General features: G+C 40.3%; 4 protein-coding genes across 4 annotated transcripts; 1 reads left to right on the top strand and 3 right to left on the bottom strand.

Annotated features, from left to right (window-relative positions):
• Positions 1-2,769: 2,769 nt before the first annotated feature.
• On the bottom strand, positions 2,770-10,466 carry LOC145910328 (vacuolar protein sorting-associated protein 11 homolog). Its single transcript, XM_082997408.1, has 25 exons — positions 10,323-10,466; positions 9,844-9,972; positions 9,560-9,679; positions 9,362-9,484; positions 9,118-9,215; positions 8,825-8,975; positions 8,301-8,442; positions 8,151-8,235; positions 8,036-8,097; positions 7,714-7,835; positions 7,221-7,412; positions 7,011-7,157; positions 6,655-6,767; positions 6,271-6,349; positions 6,103-6,190; positions 5,783-5,919; positions 5,355-5,438; positions 5,131-5,270; positions 4,824-4,993; positions 4,323-4,408; positions 3,994-4,115; positions 3,673-3,768; positions 3,328-3,421; positions 3,156-3,266; positions 2,770-3,090 (listed from the first exon to the last, which is right to left on the bottom strand). Exons 1-25 carry the CDS (start codon positions 10,335-10,337, stop codon positions 2,965-2,967), a joined length of 2,832 nt encoding a protein of 943 aa, XP_082853534.1. The 5' UTR covers positions 10,338-10,466; the 3' UTR covers positions 2,770-2,964.
• Positions 10,467-13,955: 3,489 nt separating this feature from the next.
• LOC145910737 (inactive serine protease PAMR1-like) lies at positions 13,956-25,004 on the bottom strand. Its single transcript, XM_082997937.1, has 17 exons — positions 24,878-25,004; positions 24,557-24,683; positions 24,065-24,228; positions 23,802-23,916; positions 23,444-23,606; positions 23,266-23,350; positions 23,014-23,091; positions 22,605-22,684; positions 22,407-22,503; positions 21,784-21,954; positions 20,787-20,891; positions 15,961-16,155; positions 15,392-15,610; positions 15,180-15,293; positions 14,966-15,108; positions 14,757-14,887; positions 13,956-14,477 (listed from the first exon to the last, which is right to left on the bottom strand). Exons 1-17 carry the CDS (start codon positions 24,966-24,968, stop codon positions 13,979-13,981), a joined length of 2,577 nt encoding a protein of 858 aa, XP_082854063.1. The 5' UTR covers positions 24,969-25,004; the 3' UTR covers positions 13,956-13,978.
• On the top strand, positions 19,373-20,307 carry LOC145910739 (histone H5-like). Its single transcript, XM_082997938.1, has one exon. The coding sequence runs from the start codon at positions 19,448-19,450 to the stop codon at positions 19,994-19,996; it is 549 nt and encodes a 182-aa protein (XP_082854064.1). The 5' UTR covers positions 19,373-19,447; the 3' UTR covers positions 19,997-20,307.
• Positions 25,005-25,158: 154 nt separating the features above from the next.
• LOC145911710 (carbohydrate sulfotransferase 11-like) lies at positions 25,159-27,747 on the bottom strand. Its single transcript, XM_082999128.1, has 4 exons — positions 27,496-27,747; positions 26,195-26,625; positions 25,752-26,063; positions 25,159-25,600 (listed from the first exon to the last, which is right to left on the bottom strand). Exons 1-4 carry the CDS (start codon positions 27,595-27,597, stop codon positions 25,399-25,401), a joined length of 1,047 nt encoding a protein of 348 aa, XP_082855254.1. The 5' UTR covers positions 27,598-27,747; the 3' UTR covers positions 25,159-25,398.
• Between the last annotated feature and the right edge of the window lie 63 nt (positions 27,748-27,810).

A 27,810-nucleotide genomic window follows, 5' to 3' on the forward strand; every position in this document is an offset into this window, starting at 1 on the left:
GCACCAATGACCCAATACATTTAGCTTCACACGGCACGTTTTCGCCGGTCCCTCTGAAAACTCATTGTAGGTATCGTAGGCATTGAGTCTACGCATCGACTCAATGCCTACAAGGCATATCATACCTACACCGCCTATAGGCACAATGCCTACGATGCCTAGACTCAATGCGTACAATGCCTAGGGCACCTACAATGCCTACGGCACTTACAATGCCTAGTAGACTGAATGCTTACAATGCCTACGACACCTACAATAACTAGACTCAATGCTTAGACTCTATGCGACGGTGCCTACGGTGCCCACGGTGCCCACGGTGCCCACGGTGCCCACGGTGCCCACGGTGCCCACGGTGCCCACGGTGCCCACGGTGCCCACGGTGCCCACGGTGCCCACGGTGCCCACGGTGCCCACGGTGCCCACGGTGCCCACGGTGCCCACGGTGCCCACGGTGCCCACGGTGCCCACGGTGCCCACGGTGCCCACGGTGCCCACGGTGCCCACGGTGCCCACGGTGCCCACGGTGCCCACGGTGCCCACGGTGCCCACGGTGCCCACGGTGCCCACGGTGCCCACGGTGCCCACGGTGCCCACGGTGCCCACGGTGCCCACGGTGCCCACGGTGCCCACGGTGCCCACGGTGCCCACGGTGCCCACGGTGCCCACGGTGCCCACGGTGCCCACGGTGCCCACGGTGCCCACGGTGCCTACGGTGCCTACGGTGCCTACGGTGCCTACGGTGCCTACGGTGCCGACGGTGCCCACGGTGCCCACGGTGCCCACGGTGCCCACGGTGCCTACAATGCCTAGCCTCAATGCTTACAATGCGTAGGCTCAATGCCTACGATGCATACATTGGTATTTTAGAGGCACCCCGTTTGCGCCGGGTGCAAATAAAAAGAAGGCTCAAGTCTAACCACGCTTCAACAAGCCATCGGGAATTCTATTGAATTGGCTTGGCGCCGGGTAAGAGGTGAGCTCGGTGCAAGGCGCGCACCGCGTGCAGTTTGTACCCGTCAGCTGATTTCGCGAACGAGCAATTCGTCCTTCTTCTCGTTGCTGACGAAACAGTTGCGAAAGTCGTTCACCTATGCCCTCGACAAATATGACGGTCGTTTTGCTGATTCAATGATGACTGAACAAATTAATACAGCGCATCACTGAACGCCAAGAGCTTACACAAACTTCGTATCGTAACTAAGTACATAATCATTCGGTATAATGTAGGCTACTTTGGCAAGGTAGCAATGGAAACCATCTTTCCCTTGCTTCGTGCGCCAGGTTCGTGACACGATTTCTCGAACAAAGGTCAACATTGGAAAACCAGTTATAACTTAATTGATAACAGTTTGTCTACCCTATTGCGTGCAGTAGGCCATGAAAGAGAACTTTTTTTAGGTAAACGGGTCTGTACAAGAAGGGAAATACTCAAGAATTACCAGTCGTTGTTTGATCTGGTCCAAGAGTATTTTTTAGGGTAGTTGCCTTTTCCCAAGAAATGTGGGGGAGGATATCGCTCCGTCTGGAAACCGTAGGCAATTAGAGGCTCCTCAAACATCAGGCACAAGGTGCCGAGCGCGTATTGCGAAAGACCGCAACCGTAAATTGCAATCGGTACCAATAACCTGGCTGTTTAACCTTCCCACTCTTAAAGATTCAAAGGAAAGTTTTTAGTGACAGTACAACCTTATTTGACCGATGCAAGATTTTTTCAATAGAAGGGCCCTTAATCTTTTTTACGATTTACAGGGCCTCATTCGAATTTGATGACGGCGAGAATCGTTCCACAGTTTTTAAGCAGATGTCAAATGCCGAGTCCAGGTTAATAATTCGAAAGTCAATTAACGTCTTACTGCTGCCTTGAGACATCTGTGTCAGAAATTCGTTAGTATTTCCAGATCTATATGCTTGTCTATGGGTTTGCAAAAACAACTTTAGGATATCACTGACCCAAATCATTATATTTCGTTGCAATAGCGGTAGTATCGGTAGGTGGAGTTAAAATAACTCCGCTTGATTCCTGACCTACAAAATCCGTTAATCGGTGTATTGTGACAATGCAGGAAGTTGGAATCTGGGCTACAAAGATTTTTGGTGCCTTTCAAACAAAACCCACCCACCTTACCGCCATGGAAACCGTTAACGGACAACCGAAATGCGACAAATAAGTTTGTAGGCGTGTTAGTAAAAACCCTCCTTTTCTTTAGTGTAACTGTCAGCAAAACTTGCAATATTACTAAGCGCGCAAATTACGCACATTACGTTACGAAGACATCATTACTTTACACGCACATCGTTAATAAGTTATGCAGACGGAAATGCTGTAGAATTTTAGGTTGTGATCTCGATTGGACTTTGGCAAAGAGTTCAGTTAGGTTTCTGAAAATATTTGTGCTAAGTCAGATAGCAGCTGAGTAAACGCCTCAACGTGTTTATTTGGCCTTTTCCCTGTTATAGCCTTGGTCCAATATTAGCCTAGTCTATACCCAAGCAAACGCAACAGCAGCAACGCTGCAATGACAGCGTCTGGTAAATTCACATGCGTTGAAATGAAATAACCAACGTGAGAAATGTAAAACGTCGAATGCGCCTTTCTGTATTGGCAAGTTTAACACCGCACATGGTTGAGAGAATATTGGGTTTTGCCAATAAAGACAATTAGCTGCTTATCTGCGTACATCCATTTATCGAGGTTTTTCGAAGGAGTCTTCAAATACCAGGTTTTGCTATACGACTTCGAATAAAACACTACGCAATGAGGTATTGGATTTTTGGCGATACAGCATGAAACAATTTATTAAATTCATAATTTCAAATCGAATAATACAACATCGAGACAATACAGGACACATACAAAATCGATTGGAATATTCAGAACATGGATATATTAGCGGCATAAACCGGTGTATATGAAATAAATAGAAACGGGGCAATCGAATCACAAACAAAAATCAGATTATGACGTCACATTCGGTTCGCCTGTTGCATCATAAGCAATTCCTTTTGCAGACCGGGATCGATTCGTCCGCCAGGTGGTGCACGAGAGTTTCCGCCGTTCGTCATTTTTTCCTCGTCGCCAACCAAGGTTAACTATCAGGTAACCAGGAAAAAAGGTTTAGAACAATGTTCGTGTATTGGTGATTAGCAATTGTTACCTTGTTAAAGACGCCCTTTGAAAAAAAGTCGGCTACCACAGAAAATCCGTCCCCGGAACGTTTGAGTTGCGACACGAACTGTTCGTTCAAAGCCAAACTGCTCGAGAGCGCCTTCAAGAGGATAGAAAACTGAGTAAAAACGAAGGCTACAATTGAAAAAAACATGTCCAACCTGCTCCTGCTCTTTGAGCGACTCCATAATTTTCCGGTTTTGACCGGCGCAAACCGGACACTCGTCGTCGTTTTCAGCGTAACTCTCGAAGCAGCTATTTGAAAATGAGAAAATAGTTTAAGTAACAAGTGAAACATCCCGCAAAGCTGTTGTCACAATAATCCATCCGGCGCTTACGGTTCATCAGCATTGAAACGTTTTAAAGCAACAAGTTTTAACTTTTTTCACATTGTACACAAATTTCCTCGCGTGATGAACAAGCATGCAAATGCTATACAATGTGATGCTATACACCAAGTACAAAATCACTATGTAGGCCTGCAGTATTGTAGCACAAATACTTACTGTTGGTGGTAGGCGTGTTGGCAGAGGAAATGGACTGCTGGTAGTTCTAGGTCGTGTGTACACAGACTGCACTTTGTCTCTTGGAAGATTGTGGCGCTGCAACAACACGAGAATCTTGTTTACACCTTACTTGAACATTATTTTAGCAATGTTTCGGGAAAAGGTATTCAACCAAACATTAACATACGATGTGGCAACATTTATGGCAGAACTTCTTCGTTGTTCGGATTTAAAAAAATATGTGCGTTCACTTGCAGACTAACCTACAGGTTAGAGATATTGAAACAACAAACGTCCTATTACGAAAGTCAATGTTGCAACCTTGTTTTAAGCTCTTCAATCTTCTGCTTCATTTTCTCGGTCGCCTCTTTGTGTTCCTCTATCGAACGCTCATACTTCTTGATCTCGTCCGCCTCCTGGCGGAGGCGGCGGAGAATGTAATCCTGCAACAATGGCACACCAATTCAATTAACACCCGAGGCAGTATACCTCTAGTATTGATTCCAAGGACTATCTTTCGCCTAAATGCCAGTTAAAAATAAATACCTATATCTGACCCAAATTCTTTGTGAACATAAGGTCGGTTTGCAAAACTTTATTAAAAGGTGTGAACTTTAAGAGGAACAGAGGCAAAAATGTTAGGTGTTTACCTTGACCACAGATAGGGTGGTAGACGGATTGCGTGCTAGAAGTTGGATGACCAGCAGAGGGGGCAAGAGATTGTGTTTCTCAACATGTATTAAATATACGGTTAAGGTGGTCAACGTCTCTGTGACGATTTTACCTTCACATGGGCGCCTGACACGATTACCTCTAAAGGTTTTATCAGTGCCCATGCCGTTTTACGTTTAATAAATATATATTGTTTATTAGTGCTGTGGTCGTTCGCGTAATATAAAAACGATGGTGATGATGAATAGAGAATTTATCAATCCTTTTGGGGGTTATGTAACATCGTGCAACATACTAAACAGTTCAAACGGCGAGCTATTATAATGGCATTTCTAATTTAAACTTGGACTCGACGTGCGCTTCTAGAAGACGAATGTAAATTGGACATGACCAATATTTCCCTACGGAATGGGATGCTATGATAACAAAACACAACTTGCGGACAGCCCTGGTTGCAACACGAGACTTGCAAAGGATATGACTTAGAACTTGGGCGATGTGCTGGCGACAGTCGGCGTCCCGCTGCTGGGCAAAATACGTCAGAGCGTGCTGCCATAGCGTGACGTCACGATCACCATGACGTCGACAGGTTTCGACGATGAGGCCATGGGCCTCGTGGTCCATGTGATAGCGCAGAATTTGTTGGTAACTGGGAAAAAGTTAAGACAACTGCGATTGGAAAATTGTGTAACGGATAATAAAAATACGATCTAATATCACTTGTTTTTGTTTAGGCGAACATGGATGAAGACAGAGAAACTGTGTAACTCTTTCTGGTACACTTACAGTCCCTGCGCTTCGTAAAGGTAGAGTATTCCTGGTCTGAAGTTATGCATTTGACAGAGGACAAGAGCTTGATCGGTTAAATTCTTCGACGAGAAATCCTTGAGAAGTTTTAAAGTCACCTCTTCAATGTCAGCCCGTTTCTAAGTCACAAAAAACAATAATCTGATTATGAGAGATTGGTGCAGAAAAAAATGGAAAATTGCGAAGGAATTCACTGCTATCACCTTTGCGTTTTCCGTTTGATTCATCTTGTGCAGATAGAGCTCCAAAAGGGTGTTAAACACCGTCTCACTCGGCTCGTCTCCAGCCTGTAACATAAAACATATAGGGTATGACAGTTACGGTCGTGCAATGACAAATATTTGAACCGAAGAAAGCTAATTTTTTGCAGTTTTTGTCAACTGTAAACGCATGTGAAGCGTCACTTTAGGACTCCTTCAATACTGCAGTAATATTTCATGCAATGCCATGATTGGAAGGATCGCCCCACTGCGCAGGTCCTTGCTTGGAGATAACAGCTAACATATCGCGATCATTGGGTTTGCAGGCTAGGCAGCCAAGGCTGTAAACCTAATGATCCTTTAAAACTGGGATAGACAACGTTTATTTAGGCCTGTTACAAAATAACTACAGGCAACATGCCATCACATACCCGCATTAAGTGTTCCAGAAACTTAACCAACATTTCCGGCGTGTTGACAAATATGTGAATAAATTCTTCCCCGTTGGATTTGCAAATCGGTCCGCGGTCGGCGGTGTCCCTGACTTCGACTCCGCAAGGCATGTAATCTAAGTATGGCGTAAAAATGCAAGAGGGCGTGAATAGATGACAACAAGCGTTTACATTTTTTAGAATGAAGTTCTAAACAAAAATAATAAAATAAAAAGATATTTTGAGCATTAAAAGGTTGATTCGTCATCCATCTGTACAGAAAAACATCCACATTATACCAAATCTCGGGAACATTTTACCTGTGCAGAGGCTTTTAAGCAGTTGTGTGGTTTCTTCTGGGACGTTGCTCATCAACACTTTGCCGTATTGTTTCACCGTATTTTCCGCCTGTGTCGGTCAAAGCAGTAAAAGCTTAGAAGCATGTGAGCAAAAAAAGTGGTTATAGCAATAGCAAAAAAAGTCGTTACCTCTTTAAACGACAACCTTTTGATATAAGCGAGCGCCTTTTCGTACTCGTGAGTGTCCTCCAGTTGAATTTTTAAATACCTGAAACAATGCCACAATGTTGTAATCAGACTAAACGTGAAATGTAAGATAGCAACTCTGCGCATGTCAAAAGTAGTACCAACACTGCTAAGTAGTCTTGAAATAGCTTGATAACCTACATGACCCATACTCAGTCACTAGAGGCACTGATGGGATAATGATGGACAAGGTCAAAACAGTGAGTGCCTGTCTGCATCTCACTAACAATACGCAGGTTTTTAAACAAATTTGGTTTAACATTTATATACCCTGATACAATTCATCGCGTGCTCCACCAATTTTTGACGACGCTACTACTTGCTTACCATTTATGCTTGTGGTGTTTCTCGGCAAGCTCGAGTGCATGCTTGTGGTAACCAGCTTGACGACAGACTTTTATCGCTGTTTCCACGTCAAAGTGGGGTTCCGTCTCGGGGGTCTTTTACATAGAAATATAAACGGGTAATGTACAATTGTATAAGTTTCTGGTTTGTGACCACTTATACGCCAAACAAAACCAAGAAAACACAATATAGATACCACCATTGGAAAGGTGACAGCACCTTTATTTGTGCTCCAAGATTGTATTCTGGATGCAGTGTAAGACTTATTACCCCAAACTTTAGTTTTAATGCCACAAAACTTTACATAAAACGCACATTATCGTGCAAATTAATATTACCATGATAAACTTGTTTAGATTTTCCACATCTTTCAGTTTTGTGAAACAGTTAAGCAGCAACGTGGTGTGGTCCTCGTTTGCCAAACCTTTCTCGTGCAATGCTTGTAGATATGATGCTAAATTGTGAATTCTTTGTGCATCCAAGAACTACAGAAGACAACACATCTGTATAAATAAACACTTGGGTAAAAGTTGTTTTCTGACATGTACCTTTCTGATAATGTAGGATGGTTCCAAGTGTCCGATGGTACGAATGTATTGGGTAATCGCTCCATCAAAGTCTCCCTTGCTGTAAAGGTGGTCTCCGTATTGGGTGAAAATGTCAACAAGGCCTTCTTCGCCCAGGTTTTGACTTTTAGCCAAGTTAACAGCAAGCGAGTAAAGATTCTTCTTAAAAAGCATCTTTAAAACAGTACAGAAATTACAGAATAAGTGGAAAATTGTATCTACACTGTTCTTTGGGTAGTACAACAAAGGTTGCCAATCAATGAAGTGTTGTATAAAATGTTAAATAAATAATTTAAATAGCACAAACTTCCAGTACAATAAAGACGCTATTTTGCATTGCTCTTTGGCTAACACCAACCTATTGAATTGATGGACAGTTACATACATTGATTACTTCACACAAATACTTCAATGGTTACAATTTGTTACAGGTTCAATGTTAAGATTAAAGTTTTGGTTGAAATTTGGTGCCCACCTCCAGCTTCTGGTGAATATCAATCTCCTGCAAGCAAATCAGATCATTGTTTGCACCAAGGATAAAGATTGATCCCCACTCATACAAAACCTCCTGTACGCCCGGCAATGGAGCAGAATAAGCTGAAAATTATCAATACCAAGTATGCACCTTGCACTAAAAACCACACACTTTTATACAAAGATTATCAATGTAAGACGTCTTGGTCTCTCAAACACAAATATATTTATTTTAATAACTTTGTAAATAAATTATTCGCTTTATTACAATTCATAGCACATGTGTTGTAGGTTTAGTTTACTTGTGTCGATTTGATACTCACCTATATACTTCTGCTTCATGTCATATATCGTGACAACATTCTTATCAAGTAATCGCATTGTGCTACAAAAACAATAGTATTAAAAACCATAAACTTGCCATAAACATTAACATACCTTGTCGTTGGGATGGAGCTTTTGGCTTTATCTTTGTATACTAACACTAAATAACCACTTCCCCACTTTGCCATTATCTTTTCACCTAAATTGTGAAACAAATATACACAGCTGTAAATTCAATTCCAAATCCGTTTTCCACTTACAAACCTTCGAAGACAAAACATGAACCAACAGAATCAGGGTGGTAGAGATAAACAGCATCTGTGGCAGTGACAATAAACTGGTTATCCAATGTGGAGTCAGAACCCATACTGCATCTGAGAGGACACCCTTTGTTGTCCAGAACATTCTAGAGATATCAATACAAAGATCGCTGGCTAAACTCAAAAGACAAACATTTTCGGGAAGATTTCTAATAGATGCATATGTAAACATTTTTCTTGGTTTTAGAAAACTTGAAAGTAATATCCCAATGTGCTGTATGTGCTAGTTTCATGATTTATAATAAATATGGCTACAGATTTGAAGAGAAGACACGAAATATCAAAAGTTTAACTTGTACACTTCGGTCATCACTGCTTGTTGCCATATGTCACACGATACTCTATTATACACATTAATATATACACATTTGTTTCCATCAAAAGCATGTAACTTGTAATTAGTATTTAATTTCAGGGTTTAAAAAAACAACTAGTCAACTGCAACACTGTTTGGTTTTATAGACTAACTTTTTTAGGAGATTTTTCTTGCAGGTTGAAGGTGAAGAGTTGTCGCTCAGTTGTGGCAAAGAGATGAACATTCTTAGCTGCTCCATAAAAGCTTATCCCGGTGATTGGGTCTGATATGTCAGTAACCAGATGTACTGTCTTGTTTGTTATCCTGAATCAAGGCAAACACGGGACCATTGAAAAATATATGTTTCAGTACCCATGCAGTATTTCACGAAACAGATTTTGCCTCTGTGTAAGTATCATTAATCAAGAACCATGGCCTGTTTATAAATGCACAGCTACATACACACCTTTCTTTCTGAATGTCTCCTTTGTAAAGCACAAGGGAACCTTGAGCGAATGCCACAGCCATCAGTGTTAGATTCTCATGCACACAAAAATCTGTGACCTGTTTTAAAAATAATATCTCTTTTTAAGTTAAATAAGTGCATTTCCTTTTAAGTGAGACATAATTTACGTTTCCAAAGATAAAGAAAATATATACACATATTTTTGAATTGGTATAAGCGAAACTCTGCAACATACACTTCATACCTCACTGGGAATGTTATTGCTTGGGATCGTATTTTGCACCCTACAACAAAAAGGGTTGCCAAGCTTGTCTTTCTTGTCGAGGTTCCAAACTTTAATCACAGGATTCACTCCTGCCTCGTCGACCTTTTGTCATGAAAATCATATATACAAAACTGGTTGTTTATGTGAACATTCATGCTAAAACAAGGTGTGATTTACCCCAACTGCAGCAAGTATGTTGTGTTGCTTCAACTGGAACAGATGCGTGACAACAATATCAAATGCTTTGAATGATGAAACATGATAGTTGTGATTTACCATGTGAATTACGCCTTGAGCATGTATACTAGGGCTAAGGAATTTGCCAGTAATGTGGTATTATCAAGCCAATGATTGTAAAACTAGCATAACTGTTACTTTGTTGTCAAGTTTGAATTTGCTTTATGCTCAAAAACTATTGTATAATTACTGTTATAGTTATTTGGGTCTAGTTAGATAAGGATATCTCCAAACAACAAAAGGCCTCTTCCACTTGCAGAACACAGAAACCGTCGATCTTTCACGTGTCGCCATGTCCTGCCCGTCTCGCCAGGCTCAACAATCGCCTTGTTGAAAAAATTAAAACGGCGCCACTACAAAAACAAAATCGTTTACTACACAGTAATACGTTAATCATAAACACTTAGTAATTAAAGGTTCTTCTGGCAAAAAAAAAACTTGTTAGGACGACGTTTCGGTCGTTATTCAACAGACCTTTATCAGGACAAGTAAAACGCCATCGCGGCGATAAATAGTCACGCGCGAAAATAGGCAAAAGGGCGAAAGAATCACAACAAGCTTGCTTGATGAAGGTCTGTTGAATAACGACCGAAACGTCGTCCTAACAAGTTTTTCTTTTTGCCAGAAAAGCCTTTTATTACTAAGTACTATGCCTGGCAGCATCAGCAACAAGTTATCATGAGCATGTTTACATCCATATTACCTGAATAAACGCCATTACACAAACCGCTTTTCACAGTTCTATGTTTTGGTCGTGAACGTGTTTGTTGCGAATTTAATTCCTACACGTAATCTTGTTTACAAGTGCACACATTAGCAGAAACAGACCACCCTCATTCTGGCAGAATTCTGGCAGAATAATTTTGCAAATTTGCCACATTCTACAAGGTACAACAGGCATTTACTCAAAAATTGTTTTTTTTTTGGATTAGAATCAAATTACAGAGATGAGCAAGCAGATCAAACCTCAAAAAACATTTAAACAACATTTTCCGCAGCTGTATCAATCAAAAAAATCGCGAATTAAAAAAATCGCCTGGTTTTGCGATTCAGCATAATGGCGGCATGCGAAAAACTAGTCTAATACAAAGAATTCTGCTCGGCGTTCTGGCAATAGGTGCCAATATTGACCAATATCAAGAGAACGGAAATTTAATTCTCTACAACATGCAATTAACAAATTTGAAATTAAGGTGCCGGATGACCTTCAAATCGCCGATTGAAGACGACCCGCTTTGAGCGAATCAGCAGCGTAATGGCGTAATGTCGGCATGCGAAAAACATCCCTATTAAAACAATTCTGCTCGGCGTTTTCGCAATAGGTGCCAATATTGACCAATATCAAGAGAACGGAAATTTAATTCTCTACAACATGCAATTAACAAATTTGAAATTAAGGTGCCGGATGACCTTCAAATCGCCGATTGAAGACGACCCGCTTTGAGCGAATCAGCAGCGTAATGGCGTAATGTCGGCATGCGAAAAACTTCCCTATTAAAACAATTCTGCTCGGCGTTCTCGCAATAGGTGCCAATATTGACCAATATCAAGAGAACGGAAATTTAATTCTCTACAACATGCAATTAACAAATTTGAAATTAAGGTGCCGGATGACCTTCAAATCGCCGATTGAAGACGACCCGCTTTGAGCGAATCAGCAGCGTAATGGCGTAATGTCGGCATGCGAAAAACATCCCTATTAAAACAATTCTGCTCGGCGTTTTCGCAATAGGTGCCAATATTGACCAATATCAAGAGAACGGAAATTTAATTCTCTACAACATGCAATTAACAAATTTGAAATTAAGGTGCCGGATGACCTTCAAATCGCCGATTGAAGACGACCCGCTTTGAGCGAATCAGCAGCGTAATGGCGTAATGTCGGCATGCGAAAAACTTCCCTATTAAAACAATTCTGCTCGGCGTTCTGGCAATAGGTGCCAATATTGACCAATATCATGAGAACGGAAATTTAATTCTCTACAACATGCAATTAACAAATTTGAAATTAAGGTGCCGGATGACCTTCAAATCGCCGATTGAAGACGACCCGCTTTGAGCGAATCAGCAGCGTAATGGCGTAATGTCGGCATGCGAAAAACTTCCCTATTAAAACAATTCTGCTCGGCGTTCTCGCAATAGGTGCCAATATTGACCAATATCAAGAGAACGGAAATTTATTTATTGTTTCCTAATACATATTTTGCTATATTTATGTGTAGCTGATGGATTGTTTTCTTCATTTCTTTGTCATGTGCTGTTCAGATAAAATTGCAAATGGAACAAAATAAAAAGGTATGTAAGATGCACAATGCTTTATGTTGGTTTATTACATAAGTTACACACTTACTAAAATATGTTTATTGGTGTAATAACAACTTATTTATGTGTTGCATTATTTTTTGGGGAAAACAGACCTGTACAGTAAAACCTGCTGAATGCATGAACCAAGTGTAGCACAGTCTGGACTGAAGGACCAAACTTGATTACACCATAAGCCTTCTAAATTTATAACTTTGGCAGTATGCAAGTACAACATGTGTTCAATCACATTTGCACATATCAGCAAACTTGGCAATAATACACCACTTTATTTGTAAAAAATTGTATTTGTTAAATTCCGGGGCCGGGCCACGTAGCAGCCTTCGACATGCTACAAAATGTTGATTTGCGGACTGCAGTTTGTACACCCTTGGTGTAAACAAATACAAAACATTTTTGCTACATGTTTAGATGATGGATTGCTTTCTACATTTCTTTTTCATGTGCTCTTTGGATAAAATGGCAACAAATTTTAGAGGTATGTGACATATATAACGCTAAATACTATTTTTTCCAATACACACAAACATATTTATTTACTGTTTATCCTGTGACATCTGTTGCATAATTTATTTCTGTGACAAAATACTTTAAAAAAAATATGCTCTATTTTCTGTGCAGGTCGTGATTCATTTCTTCACTGTTCAGTTCGAAAAAAAAGGAAAAGTTGAATTGTGATGGTTACTTTTGAGGGAAAAAAAAATTGAAAATGTAGTGTAATTCATACTACACCTGACAAATTCCTGCAAATGTGTCATTGATAGGGGAGTCAGGAGATAATAGGAGGGAGGTTATTAAAAAATTTTCATGTTAGGTACCACGAATCCATACGGGTTGATAAACTTTTCGGTATCTGAGATCAAATCCTAATAGAATGCAACAGTACGGTCAAACGATAACGCGCGAAATATGTCCTCATCAACGTCAATGCGTCATAAGGGACAAACAAAAAGAAAGGCAATCTTCGACCAAAACGAATTTCAATGCCAGGACCAAACTTTATTTTATGAAAATAGGACTAAAGACCGCATATCAGCAACTCTATTAAAATAGTTTTGCCCGCGGGGATTGCCCGTCTTGTACTGCTGCGTCATAGAGATTCTCAGTTTCGTCACAAGGCAACCGGTGATGCATTGGGGTCAATTTTCTGGTTGAATGAGCAAGAAGTCACGTGGTATAGCGATTTTCAGCGTGTTAGGTGCAGTTTTAGTGCATTTTTTGTTTTAATAGGGAAGTTTTTCGCATGCCGGCATTACGCCATTACGCTGCTGATTCGCTCAAAGCGGGTCGTCTTCAATCGGCGATTTGAAGGTCATCCGGCACCTTAATTTCAAATTTGTTAATTGCATGTTGTAGAAAATTAAATTTCCGTTCTCTTGATATTGGTCAATATTGGCACCTATTGCCAGAACGCCGAGCAGAATTCTTTGTATTATAGACTAGTTTTTCGCATGCCGCCATTATGCTGAATCGCAAAACCAGGCGATTTTTTTAATTCGCGATTTTTTTGATTGATACAGCTGCGGAAAATGTTGTTTAAATGTTTTTTGAGGTTTGATCTGCTTGCTCATCTCTGTAATTTGATTCTAATCCAAAAAAAAACAATTTTTGAGTAAATGCCTGTTGTACCTTGTAGAATGTGGCAAATTTGCAAAATTATTCTGCCAGAATTCTGCCAGAATGAGGGTGGTCAGAAACAGAGTGCTCACAGTTCAGTTCCGTCGACCAAAATCATTAATGCGTGCAAATTTTAATACCAATCCGTATCTCCAGCGTATTTTATGTTTTGACTTATCGCATTTGACTTGTCTTTGCAATTTGTTTTGATCTTTAAAACTGACGAAGCTGAAAAATAAAATGAATTGAATTGCACTACCCTTATACGACTAAACCACTTTATCCTCAAACAGTTTTTATTATTTTATTTTCAGAAATACGTCATCAAAAAATAAAATGGATATTTCAATAAAGGCCCATGTACAAACAGGTAGAAACTGCATTGTACAAGTACAAATTATCAAAACAAATTAAGGTTTATTAAGTTTGTATAAGCAAAAATCCGTTCGTTTTAATTTCGTTTCTTCGTTTCGATATCCACGTTAAATACGGACGAACTTTAACAAAAGACTCGTAACAATGTGTACTGGTATTGCAAATACCTCTAAAACTACTAATTCCTATTAAGACCCAACGGATCTTTTCTGTCCAGCCTCCAGATGTGTCGTTTAACTGGGCCAAACGCTTTTTAACAATTAACAATTTGCTTGGATAATCGTTTCCATTATACTTCGTTCTCCCTTGAATGCAAAAACGTGTTTTTGAGTTTGGACCATGGACTCTGCACTTCTTGTTTGGTTGTTTTCTGACAACAACAGTTTTGAAAACGATTCCGCCGAATTCATTGTGTATGGGCTCCGTGTTGATGGAGTGATTGTGCGATGAAGAAAACGTACTGTTTATTGGTGAATGAAAGGCGGGACTTGTTGGAGTTGTTGCCGATGTGACATAAAATCCACCAGCCTGTTCTTCATTTGGCCTGGATAAAAAAAGATAACAATCTGCGATATACATACAATGGCTGCTATTAGTGTGAAGGTTGCGTCGGCGATATTAGCACCCAAATATCGCAGTCAGGTAATAGAGCAAGGGAGGTGGGCGGACGAATCTCATCAGGGATGCGAACTCGTGCCTTGCCTTTATTGCTATGATAATTTTGTTTATGGCCTGATCAAAATATTCTGTACAGGTTTGTTTGGAGGTGCTTTTCTTTGGCAAAAAGGTTAAAACACTAAGGAAATGGTAGTTAAAACCCAACCTGGTCGTTAAACAAATTGGCCAGACACGACGATCACGGTGAATCGGAATCTTCTCGGAAATGGCAAAAATGGCGATATCGTTGTGATGCAAAACCGGATCGAAGTCCTCGTGAATAATTATCGTTGATATCTGCTGGGACACATATATATCGTGGATTGTCAACGAACCTATAAAACGTACATTTTCGACTCATCGCAAACCACGTACGGTATATGAATTGTTTGAATTCAAGCCGTTTTGTGTAGATAAGATCTGCACCTCCAGGTCGGAAGTGCGATAAACGAGGTTGGTTGATGGGTATGTTACGCAACGCGCGCTCGTCAAAATCAAGTTGTCCCCTACAAATGCCCCTTAAGGTGCAGTTAGCAAAGAAAATAAGTTTCAATTCGTATATCTTTTGTGTAGTTAAGTGTCGTAATACCGTTGCAATGCACTCTCCAAACGCCAGAAACACGGTTCCGCTTTTTGATGATGAAATTCCAGGGTGATGCCAAGAGGTCATGTGGCAATGGCGTAATCGGGTAAAAACCACACCCTATACAAACAATAAAGAACAAAAAAATGCTAAAATAACATTGTGCCTCTTTCTTTTTTAAATGATGCAAAGCCGTCAACTATACGTGGTCAGCTTACTTGGTTTACAAGTAGGTTGCCTCTCGCCGCTGAGTCGTCCAGTGGGCAAACACACACGCCGAAAAACGCCGTTCAAACTCATTTCGGGTGCGCAGCGAACTTTTAGGATGCTTCCCACCACAAGAACCTGGAGTAAGTGAATATTCTCTTTTGAGCGTGCGTGTGGAGGGCGCCAGATGGTGGTGTATCCATGAGATACAGTCCCTGGATTAGGGCAAGCTAAAAAAATGTAGTTTGCTGTGCAGCGTTTCACATTTCAATATACGTGCAAATAGTATTATTGTATAGGCCGTATTAAAAGTAGAATGCGTATATTTTATTTAATATCTAAAAAATCGCTATTGCATTATTTAAAGCAGGTGCTTTCAAACCACCGCGAAGTGTTTTCAGGTGGACCGCAAAGCACGTTACACGCCTTTTAGAGTTCAAATGTTAACGTTTCAAATGTTCTTCACGAACAGTGGTAAAATATATGACACATATATATCTTAAAGTGGTCCGGCAAAAATATTACCATTAATAGCCGAAAAAGGTTGGGAACCACTGAAGTAAAACCAACTTTTGTTTACTTCTAAAGCACTTTGGTGGCGTGTTAGACCAAGTTCCATTACGTTTACAGAAAGCATTAGTTTTTCCCATCATTACGTCACCAGTGTTGCAACGGTATGTAATGCTGAAACCTGGGTGATACAATTCTGTTCTAGCCGTTGACGATGTCACTATAAAACCGCCAGTAGGTGAAATTGGCTCCGAACATGATATGTCTGAAATAAAATAGATATAAAACTACACATCATGTTAAAAACAAGCACGAAATGAAATATTACGATTTACTGTATGTGGGCGTTGTCTGTGTAAATACAAAGTTGTACATTGTTTGAGACCACCTCAGTTGGTTACCATATTGCTAATGCTCAAAGCTTTATGCTTGTATTTCCGCGTATGCGGGCAGCTACACTTTGGGCCATAGGTGGCGCCGTTGAGCACTTCGCTTGGGAGCAAATTTTCTTCAAACGCGAACAGCTGAGCGACCATGTGACCGCCAAAAAACGACGCGGCGCAATTCCTCGTGCTCGGTGTTTACGCGCTGAGAGAAGAACCACATTCCTATTGCCTTTTTTACTCGACGCGCTTGAGTAATTAATTCTCATCGCTCTTTCTTTTTGAACAACGCGTCGCTGTTTCTTCGAAAATGTTGGCGCTCGTCTGGATGGGCGGCGTTACGCTGTGCTGGCATTTTCAAACGGGGAGCGTCGATTTGAACCGCTTGGGCCAGCTGTGCCGCGCAAAACAGTTCAAACTGGGATTCGAAATTTAAATGTTGTAAATGGGCGGCTAACCATGGATAATGCAAAAAATTGGTCAAATCACTGTACATTAATCCTTTGTTCGGAATTTACCTAAAATTGTACCTGTTTTGTGATAACGCAAATAAACCCTTAAAACTATTAAAATCACAACATATGTTCGTGAAAAACACCTATATTTTAATTACTTTTTACGGATCTTTCAGCATATGTTAATGCAAAAACCGGACTGAACAAGGGTTTTAACTTGACAAGTCATAATATCGTATGAAACAACCAAACAAACGATCAGGAATTTTAAGTTAATGTTCAAGGTTAGGGTTACTGAAATATTAACAATGTATCAATTCTCAATTTTTTTAAAGCCATTTGTATTGGTCATTTCATCGAAGTTATTGACGCTTTAACATTTCAAGTTTAATTTATTGCGAGGTAACAATTTCGTGCATATAGTCACGTTAATGTAATACAGAACTGTAAAAAAGACTAATTCAAATATTGCTTAAAATTTGTCGTGAAACCCTAGAGTCTCCCATTGTTTGTAATTGCTGGCTTCGAATGTGACAAAAACAGTCTCTTTCTTCACCGCTGCAGACAGAAGATAACCAACTGCGTCAAATCAGTTTACTGCTTTGTGAAAAACGTTAAAGGTGGCAGGTCTTAGCATGAGAATGGGAAGTCCTATTGATTGTTTAATTTGGCTATCACTGAATCGTGTGTTTTAGGGCACGTGACACAAACGGATAGTCAGCATATAGAGAAACGCTATCAGAACACAGTAACCGTTTGACACTTCTTCTTACACCCCCACAAAATAATTCTGTCGCTATTACGAGGCCACAAGGGCAATTTACCAATCACGACCCTTTTTTAATATCCCGCGCTGCAGGAAATAAATCACCATCAATCAATGGCGGCAAAATTTGGGCGGACGAGGACATGTATATGTTGTATCGTAATGGGTCCGATTTTCAGAGCAACCGACTGTTGAAAAAAAAACATTTACCACAAACAGGATATAGCCAAAGAAACAACATATCAGTTATGTCAATGCAATTAATTGTGGTTCCCGAATAAAGCGCAACCACATAGAAGTGTTTGGCATCACACGCTTATACTGTATTTATGGTGACTGGATTATTACCAAACGCAATCAATTACAAACATTCACAGCATTCGTAATTAGGCAAAGAGTACATCGCCTTGAAACCGTGTTGGTGGAGTAAAATGTTAGCAGCGATAATACTTTCCTATAGGTGTGGTGCAAATCAAGGAAGTGTAAGGTTATTTAAAACCTTCTGGGACACCCATGCACACACATATAAATCACATTCTAATCAGTAAAAATGCCCGTTTTTGCTAAAAAAATTATTGCATACACATGCATTTCTCCAGATACAATCCGCCCCGCATCCCACAGCACCATGTTTCGGCGGCGACAGAAACACACAACAGATTACCCGGCCTTGAAATACCAATAGCATTATGCACAGCAGCTGGCAATACGTCTAAGCTCTAAAACTTTGTTATATATTGCTTATTTTCACATTGGGTCAAAAAAACACAAGTTCCACAGTGACAAAGATCGAAAACTTCAACTGCCCAACTGCCAGCAAAGCCCTGTAGGAACTTGCAATATTTAGGCACACTTTTGAGTTGTTCAAATTTACAAAAAACATTGTTTTCAACAAATATCGTATTTACTTCAAGTACATCTGACAAGCTCTTCACATTTTTAAACTTTAGTAAAATTAAAACACAAATGAGGTTGCCGATTGGACACACACACACTGCTACCAGCAGATGTCTAGTACAAACAGCATAGGGTTTCAGTTGAGTTTGCGTCGAATGTGCGTAAGTTACAAATATTTTCACAAAACCAGAAAAATGTGATGAAAATTATCGATTGCTGATATGTTTAAATCAAAAACAAGCCAAAATGTTAGTACAAATGACAAAAATTACGGTAATATATTTCAACCTTCTAAGGACCCATCAGCTTGACAAGGTCGAGTTTTCTGTCTGGTTTGTGCTTAGGTGGTCATTTTTGAGGCACTATTGCAAAAAAGCGAAAGCGCAATAGATTACGAGGAACACAAATTTAGTTGCTACATATCTTATATTTTCTTTATAAAAAAAAAATTTTAATCATGGCCCTTGGATTAAGGAAAAATAAACGAAAAAACAACGAACCGACTCGAAGATTTCGTTCAAAAAATGAAAGGTGGTTTTTCTACATCGAAGTTGCGCTGTAAAACAGGGTCGTATCGAGTCGAAACTTTGCATCTGTATTGCCAAATACATCAACTTTTATTTCTCAAAACGACATAACAAAATTTTTGCAACGCGCTTCTGTAATAAGCCGTTTTCAAAAGTTGCAAAGCACAAACTGAACACAGACCAATTCAGTACACTGCCTGCGCCGCCGTCCGTATTTATCGTTTCGCGGACGTCCGAAAACCATACGCGTCGCGCCTTTTATAACGTAAGAGCATCGAGTAGCGGTCGGCATTCGAGACGAGGTTTGTTCAGAGCGTGGCTGCGCCAGTTTGTTTTGTGAAGTCGCGAATAGCTGCCAGGTTTTACGTGTAGTGACTGTTGAATATTATAGGTAAAACGAATGGATACTGTTTGTAATTTGATGTAGCTTTTATGTATGTACTTTTTGTGCTGATAAAACTAAAATTATATGTGTTTTTTTTAAGATTTACTGTACGTGCATAGTAACCAGCTATCTAAGAAAGCAAAAATGCCACCCAAGAAAGATGCAGCACCAAAGAAAGCTTCAGCACCCAAGAAAGATCACCCTCCGTACGCTGATATGATCAAGCAAGCAATTAAAGCTCTTGCTGATCGCAAAGGTGCATCTCGTCAATCCATTGTCAAGTACGTGGAAACAAACTTCAAGGGTGTTACCAACGTTTCTGTCCACATAAAGCTAGCCCTAAATCGTTTGGTGAAGAGCGGTGCTTTGAACCAGACCTCAGGTATAGGGGCAAACGGAAGATTCAAGCTTGCTCAGGCCGCGTCCAAAGCAACGAAACCCAAGCCAGTAAAGAGTGGAGAAGCCAAAAAGAAAACCACTGCCAAACCGAAGAAACCTGCAGCTGCTAAGAAGACAACCACCAAGGTCGCCAAAAAACCCGCAGCAAAGAAGGCCGCCACCAAGAAGAAGTCGCCGACCAAAGCCAAGAAATCTGCAAAATCTCCCGCAAAGAAGGCAAAGGCAAGTCCCAAAAAGAAATCCCCGGCAAAGAAAGCGGCCAAGAAACCTGCCGCCAAAAAAGGAAAGAAATAAACAATTCTGAAATGTGACGACGACGTTCGTGTTTAGCCACGCAGAAGGAACTCCCGCCCGGCGGAAATGTACAGGACGATTTTTTATGTTTTCAGAGATGTTTATCACAACGCGTTTGTGAACGTGCTTTTCTCTCGTTGCACAAGCATTGCATAAGCGGCTTTTATTTTATTATTGCCAACCTCCAATCATGTTCAACAAACCTGGTTTTCACAAACACGCAGTGAACTTTTGAGATAAATGTTTTCAATCGATTTCCTCTCGACTGTTCAATAAAACTTACGGTGGTTTCGTTTTAGACACCCGCTATATTAATTCTAATACTCCTCTTATCATCACGCGAGAGAAAGAGGTCAGTCGGTGGCACTTGAGGCGCTAAAATACGAGTGACGTCACGGTGACCGTAGAAAGTTGTCAAGATTACGTTACAGAAAAACATTCGGCATAGTCAGTTGACGATATATCGCTTAGGCATACAGGAGAAAGCCACACATAATAAAGCTATAATAAACAATGTTTAGAGGGTCGTACTTATTCCAATGTTACACCTGTGAGCCCAAAAAAATATATATATGAGACAACAAAGGATTGGAAATACACATATTTTTAACTTTTAACAGACTCAAACACTTCCTCTTGGTCACGATTGACCTGTACTCAGTATATTCAGTATCCATTATTTGACACCACATAACGATATCTCAAATACAGTTTAGAAAGTTACTGCTTGTTTAATGCAGCTGTGGGGTTTGTCATCCTTAATCAGATCCACATCTCAGTAAATACATACTTTTAAAATGCGTTGACTCCTCCGTAACATTTATTGGTTGGAAACTAGCTGATGTTTCAAACTCACCACCTTCTGCAGCTTCATCGGAACTTGTGTTCGTGAAAACTGGAACAAAACAAACTGAATTAACACCTCCGTTTGGAGGACATGTCCTCCTTTTCCGAAAAAATAATATGTCCTCCAAGGACACTCAAAATTACCCAAATGCCCTCCTTTTTTGTATAAATTTCGTATCTAGTTTTATAAGTCTCTTTCAGCCCAAAAAAACTTCAATGATGAAAAAAATAATATAATAAAATAATAATTGATAGCCGTACAAGAGTTTCTATGTAAGGCTGCAAATACTAATCTAAACAGAATAGAACCTATCAAAAAAAAAATAGTCAGTTTCAATAAGTAACAAAATTTAATGATACCTGTTTAAGTAAAATAAATTTTTCAGATGCAAAACATTAATAGAGTCTGTTTAGATTGGTATTTGTTACCTCATACAGAAACTTTTCAATGTTTAGAGTTTCGTTAAACGACCCATGCAAGTCGCATGGTGACGCCATAGATGATAAGCATAAACTTAAGCAAGCAGCCTTGCATGTTGCTTAAGTACCATCAATGGGAATACCAAAGAAACAAATTACATTTTAACTTTTTTCCAGGCTTATTTTAACTCGACCACGTTTGTAACAAAAGCTGTTGATTATGATTGAAAATCACGTAATGTATGAAGATCTGTTACATGAAGCCGTACATATTTAAAACCTTACGAAACCATTTTTATGCAAACAGCGATAACCGTAAATGTTCAGAGAAATTACCTTCGCTTTGTAGCAAAAATGGTTCTATTTATTTGCCCATAAAAAGACGAACAATGCTGTTACATTCGCTGACAAATTTGCCTGATACTTAATGGAGCCATTTTTACAATCGTTGCCTTTTCTGTCCATGATTAACATGAAAAGCACGAACACAACCAAACGATCTTGTTCTTATTCAAGCTTACCACATACGGGTTTCTTTCCACTCCATCTGGAATTGCGGCGACACACCCTGCGTATGTTGCCATGGAGATGAAACCCAGGTTTGCAGGTATAAATAATCTCAGATCCCCACCGGAAGTTAGCACCCCCAACTTGGCCGTGTGCTGGTGGTCTGGGTGACGGACACCCTTCGACTGTATAAATAAAGGAGTCTTTTAAAATGAGATTGGATAATTTGTTGAAAACTTTCGATACATTATGACTTGCTGTGAGCTGCAGACAGATGGCCACTGTTTCGACCTGCAGCTCACAGAAATCATATTTTTGGCTCCACTTTGCTTACATTATGAATTGGCTTCTTCATTTTGAGCTCGTCAAACATTTTTTTTAAGTTTTAGAAGTTACATGTTATTTTTAAAGAACAAGAGGAATATATAATGGTAAACAGTATAGATGAACATGCATAAACGTGTAATAAACTGCCAGGGTTAAGAAACCTGTATGATGTTGCTGAAACTCGCCAGCCAATGTTGCAACAATTAAACTTTGGCAATATTCACTATTTCAGTGGAACGTGTGCGAACCGGTATAAAATATGAAATACATTTTGATGTTTTATTGAGGTTATAAAAACCCTGAAACTCACCGCAGACTGGGGCACGGCTTGACCACCGGCCATTCTTTGTGCATAGGGCAATCCTCGGACCAACAAGGCGCCTATCGTAGCCACAGCGATATGTAATCTGGTAACGCAGAAACAAAAGATAAAGTTTCCACACTTTTCTTGCGCACAGGTTGGTTTGGATTTGCTAGATATTTGGGTGTTAAACGCCAGCATTTTTACCTTCGAACCGTAACGAAGAAGCTTATCTTTGAAAGCGTAATTAAGATGTGGAGTCAATGTTGGCTGGGAACACCTTACAGCTGAAACAACATTTTGCAAAAAGTAAATGACCAAATCAAAGTATAACTCATACACTATAAATATTCTGGAAATGTGTACTTGGTAAACTTTCCGAAAAAACAGCGTATTTTACAAACTGTAAGTCCATTGGTTACTATCAGACTTATGGCCAACCAAAATACTTGTTGAGTAATGAGGTTACAATTACCGACTTCACGATGCCTAGAAATTTAATTGTTAATCGAACTGGACATTTACGAAGCTTTGCGAGTTCATGCGATAAAAAATTCTAGGTCTTAACCAACTGTGTATGTCCAAGCTTGCACGCTTTCAAATAAGATAGACTTACGAAGCTCGCAATGAATTCCAAAGAAACCGACGGAGCATTCACAACGAAATGTGGTTGGACCAGTTACGATACATTCGCCTGCAAATGCAAAGGTAATGTGGGTTCCTTTTCTTTATGTAACTGTTTCGAATGTGGCCAAAGATATACTATTACTGGTACAACTAAAACTTTTCTTAAATTACAGGTTAGACAACACGAAGGTCTATATTGTTAGCAGGTAAAAAATATCCGTTTGACGAGCAAAATATATACCATGATTTAAACAAGGCTGGCGTGTACAAACGTCCATCTTTCTGAACCGAATCCGAAATCCCTCGAAGGTTCCCGATTCGTCAGACTAAAAGCATTTTGATTTGCCGCGGTTTCCAGTCAAACAAGTAAGGCTTAGGTTGTCACTAGCAAACCATACAACAACTGGTTAAAAGTTTACTTTAAACTTGAGAACCACGTGGTGATGTCGAGAAGTAAAGCTGGGTGGCGTTGTCGGGCCACACAACGTCACCGCTAGAGCGCGCTCCACAGCCCCACCGTCGAAAATCTTGAGTGCGTCGTAAGAACAGTGTGGATCGCTTTCTACGTCAAACCTTTCGAATCTAAATTAGTTGCAAATGTAGTAGATATACTTACCCACAATACCAGAGAATACGGATAATCTGTGCGTTTAAAATGAAATCTTTGCATATAGGTTGAATTTGTTAATTTGTAACCCCATCACTTAAGCGGGATTTTTCTCTTTTGTTATAAAAGTGAAATAAATATCAAAAAAAGCCTGACATTTCGCCATATACCTCAGATGAACAGCAGAGTTCCTGGATACATCAATCGTCCACGTACAGTTAACATCATTAGGGTAACCCTGCATCTCGATCATGCCGCGGTTGCTCTTAAATAACCCTCCACATTCTTCAAACAAGTATTTGACCAGTAAGTCCCTGTCTGGTTATACGACTGGCCTGCAGTTTTATTCAATGTATATGTAGTCTATCAGGCCAAGGATCGACACGTTCAAGGAAGATGTTTCATGTATGTGTATTGCAACGTTTTGTGATACCTTTGCACATGGAACCTTTCCAGCCAACATTGCATCGTGTGCAAAACCGCTGGTGGTTGTCGGGGTAACGGTAGCCTCCGGGCAGACGCACCACACACTCTTTGCAGTTGTCGAACACTCCACACCCGGGATATGCTACGCATGGCCGACATGTTGATTCATTCCTATTGATTTAATTGCCGACAAGCTGTCATTTTTGGATAACACGGATTCAAAATTAATTGCAAAAACAATGCTTAAGGTTTACCTATTTCAATGAATGGCTTCTTTTAAATATTTAGCTAATGATGGGGGTAAGTGAGAGTGAAATATACGGCATCGGAATATTTAATGGAATGGATTATTACACATTAACTACAAGCTGAGTCAAGGCAAGATTTGTAAACAACATTAATCAATAAACAGTCAATTAACTGTGTTACTAACCCTACATCATGCAGAGTGGGTTAAACTGTAATTAATTTACATATTCAATGAATCAGGCGTAACCACCTGCAGCAGGGTACGTCATATCCGGTAACGAGGCCTGTTGCCTGGCAACGACAAGCAAGCCATGAAGTTTCGCAGCATACTGGACAGTTGAGGTTCCAAGGCTGAGAAGGACAGGATCCCCCCAAAACTACAACAACACTTGGATGTGTCAACGTGTATAAATGTTATCTGTTCATTGTACGCACATCATGACACTTTGCGCAAAGGAAGCATTAACCCACTTTGTCTTAACCTCAAACATTTATAGCCCCCTTTTGACATTCTGACTATTCCGTGTGATTGTAACACATGCTGCCTTGCCCCTAGACAACTTCAACTCACCTTCGCAAATCGCAAGCAAACAAATTACGCAACTTAATTGCAACGACCACCAATCCAACATCACGCTTCGAGCGTCTTTTGAGCTGCCCATAGCCGGACGGATAAAACTGTGTACCAGCAACCTGTCAGCTGCTCATAACAGACCGATGAAAACTTGGCCAAACGCGGAGAACACAAGTGGAACCGAGTTCGTTTTGAGTTCAAATGAGCTCTATTGGTCCTGCCTTTGCGAATGTCGGAAACCATCAAGTGAGACGAGCTTTGCGCTCGGCAACCCAGGATTTATTGGATAAGGATAACCTTGCAAAATTTTCGTGGAAGTATATCAACAAGTTTTCAAAGTGTGAGTTGTATTACATCTGGTTGACAAATTTGTAAAAGTTTGCATTATTTGTAGTTAATTTCGCGAAAAGCAAATTGTCACTAGAGGCAATATTTAAGGCACGATTTTCGGCATTATGTAAACCAAGTACGTAAGAAACAGGAAGCACAACCAAACAGATTGGAATCGCCATGCTTTGCTAGGGTTGTGGATATCCGAATAATTCATAGTCCAATTTGTACTTTTCGAATAATTTGAGAAACTTCCCGCTTGGCAAAGCTCTTTGCAATTCGTCGAGGAAATTTTGTTTGAAGTGCTCCTTGTGAGGGTCGTTGTATTGGATGTTCTTAACATTGGCGTGTTTCATGATGTGATGAGCATCGTCTTGAATGGTCTCATACCTGAAAACGCAATATGCATCACTTATTTGCTAGAACTATTAAATCTATTCGTTTTTTTTTAATTTTCGTTTTTTTTCATGATAAAAAAAAAAAAAATCCGTTGGTGTAAATTTTAACCACTTATCTGAAAATGCATTATTTTTGTCCCGACCTTCCGATAAAGTCGTATTTCACAAAACACGGAGCGCACAAGTCGTTGTAGAGGCCCCATTCCAAGTCTCCCGGCACCTCGTTTTTGGCCAGAACGAAATCGACGAAAGCTTCAAGCTTGGGCAGTGATTTTCTCGTTCCATTCTCGATCCAACTGCGAAATTCCCCGGCGATCACGTTGTCCTCTCCATCGCCCGCTACGAATTTCTTGTAGGCAGATAGGAATCTTGTCAAGGGTTCGCGAACGATAACAAACTTGTAATATTCGGAAATTCGATGATGGATTGCCGGCTCGCGGAAATCCCATAACTCCCTAAAAACACGGATCTGTTGCAAATAGAAAAACAGCAAAATTTTTTAGGAGTTATCATTTAAAATTGTAACGTGTTGTAAGTTACATAAACCAAAAGAACAACTAGTGCTCAGACACAGCCCAACAGCAACCTAAGTGTAGGGGAACCGGCGTATCTCGGATCAAAGTCTTTTGCGGGCTTTCCATGGCCTTTCTCCATTCTTTCAATAATCGTCTCCCAGTTTTCCGATCCACATCGACCAATTGCGCAGTAAATTGCCTTATGTTGGTCGGACACAAGTAATCTAGGCCTCACGGCACTGTTAAACTTTCCAGCATCTTTAGCCAGGTCAAATCGAAACAGGGTATCCTTGGTGGCAATCGACCTTGTAAGACATGCCTTCGTTAGAGTTTGATTCCGCAGTGCAACGATTCTGTCCATTCTGTGATCATCGAAGCTGTCAGAGTAAATGTCTTGTTCTTGCATAATGGTCCCGGATAGTTTGGGCTTAGGTTGCGGCTTCATACGTGGCTTCAGGTGTTGCCGTTGGGGCCGCAACTGCTCATCGACATGTTCGCGAACCTGGTAAAACACACGACAATATACGATTAAAACAAATCTATACTTCTTTTGTTTAATAAGCTGTGGCGGATTTAAACGTGTTTTGGTTTAATCGTACATTCCCGCATCTCAGGTGGCACAGTACTGGCAGTAAAGGCCTAAATTACAAAAACTATAATTATGTCCGAAACAGAGAAATTAATACCGCCAATGTTGTGCGCAAACACGATAGGTGAAAACAGTTTCCAGTGTCATTCTCACGTTCGTACAACAAAACTTAATACCTTATATGCTGTCCTATGTAAAATAGTCAAGGTTCGTCAAAAATCACACATAAAGATTTAATTTATCCGTGCATAGAAATTGTGACCATGCGCTTTTGTGAGGCGTCAATGCGTGAAGGTACTTATGAAACAGCCCACACATAACGGCGGTAAATGCTTTGTATTATACCCTCTTTTCCGATACACACACACAGTCACGCGCACATATCCGCATACGTCTCTAACCACCAAACATGCCAGGATCTGTTCTCTGTGAAAAGAAACGCGACAAGGTTCATTACCCCAGGCTTTACGAATTGACCGCCCCTGATTGGGATTGGCATTTACCAAAAGCTCTCAGATTTAACATGAACCCACAGAATGTACTGAACCCACAGATGAACAGAATGTAAGCCCACGCAAATACACGAGCTCTGAAGAAAATCCTCTTTTGCGCTTGACTAAACAAAGAACAACCGCCATATTCAAGTATACAGTCTTTGAATCAGCCAAGTTTTACCTGAGGTTTGGAAACTCATATACTGTGAAAGTTCTACGCCCCCATATGTTGGCGTCAACAACTGGTATCGCCAGTATTTTTTCTCGCAGTAGCAGTAAATATACTTACATTTGCACCAAAAATCCAATGATTGACATAGTAATTCACAAACAGTAAAAGACCAATCACCAGAACGAGCAGCAGAAATCGCGTCGCTGTCATTCGAACCATTCTTTCACTACTTCGAAACCTGAGGCCAGCTCTTCTCTAAACTGACATCGACAGGTGTCTTAAACTATAACATAAAACTGCTTTCTTTTCAAACTCAAAGAAACTGGAATGAAATTCACACGTCACAGTTCAACCAGTGAGTGCTCAGGAAATCCTTCTGTGTGAATATAATCGGAGGCGTTCCACTAGACTGGGTTGGCACCACTCAATGCG

Source organism: Ascidia mentula, chromosome 8, assembly GCF_947561715.1.
Source record: "Ascidia mentula chromosome 8, kaAscMent1.1, whole genome shotgun sequence".
Lineage (NCBI taxonomy): Eukaryota > Metazoa > Chordata > Ascidiacea > Phlebobranchia > Ascidiidae > Ascidia > Ascidia mentula.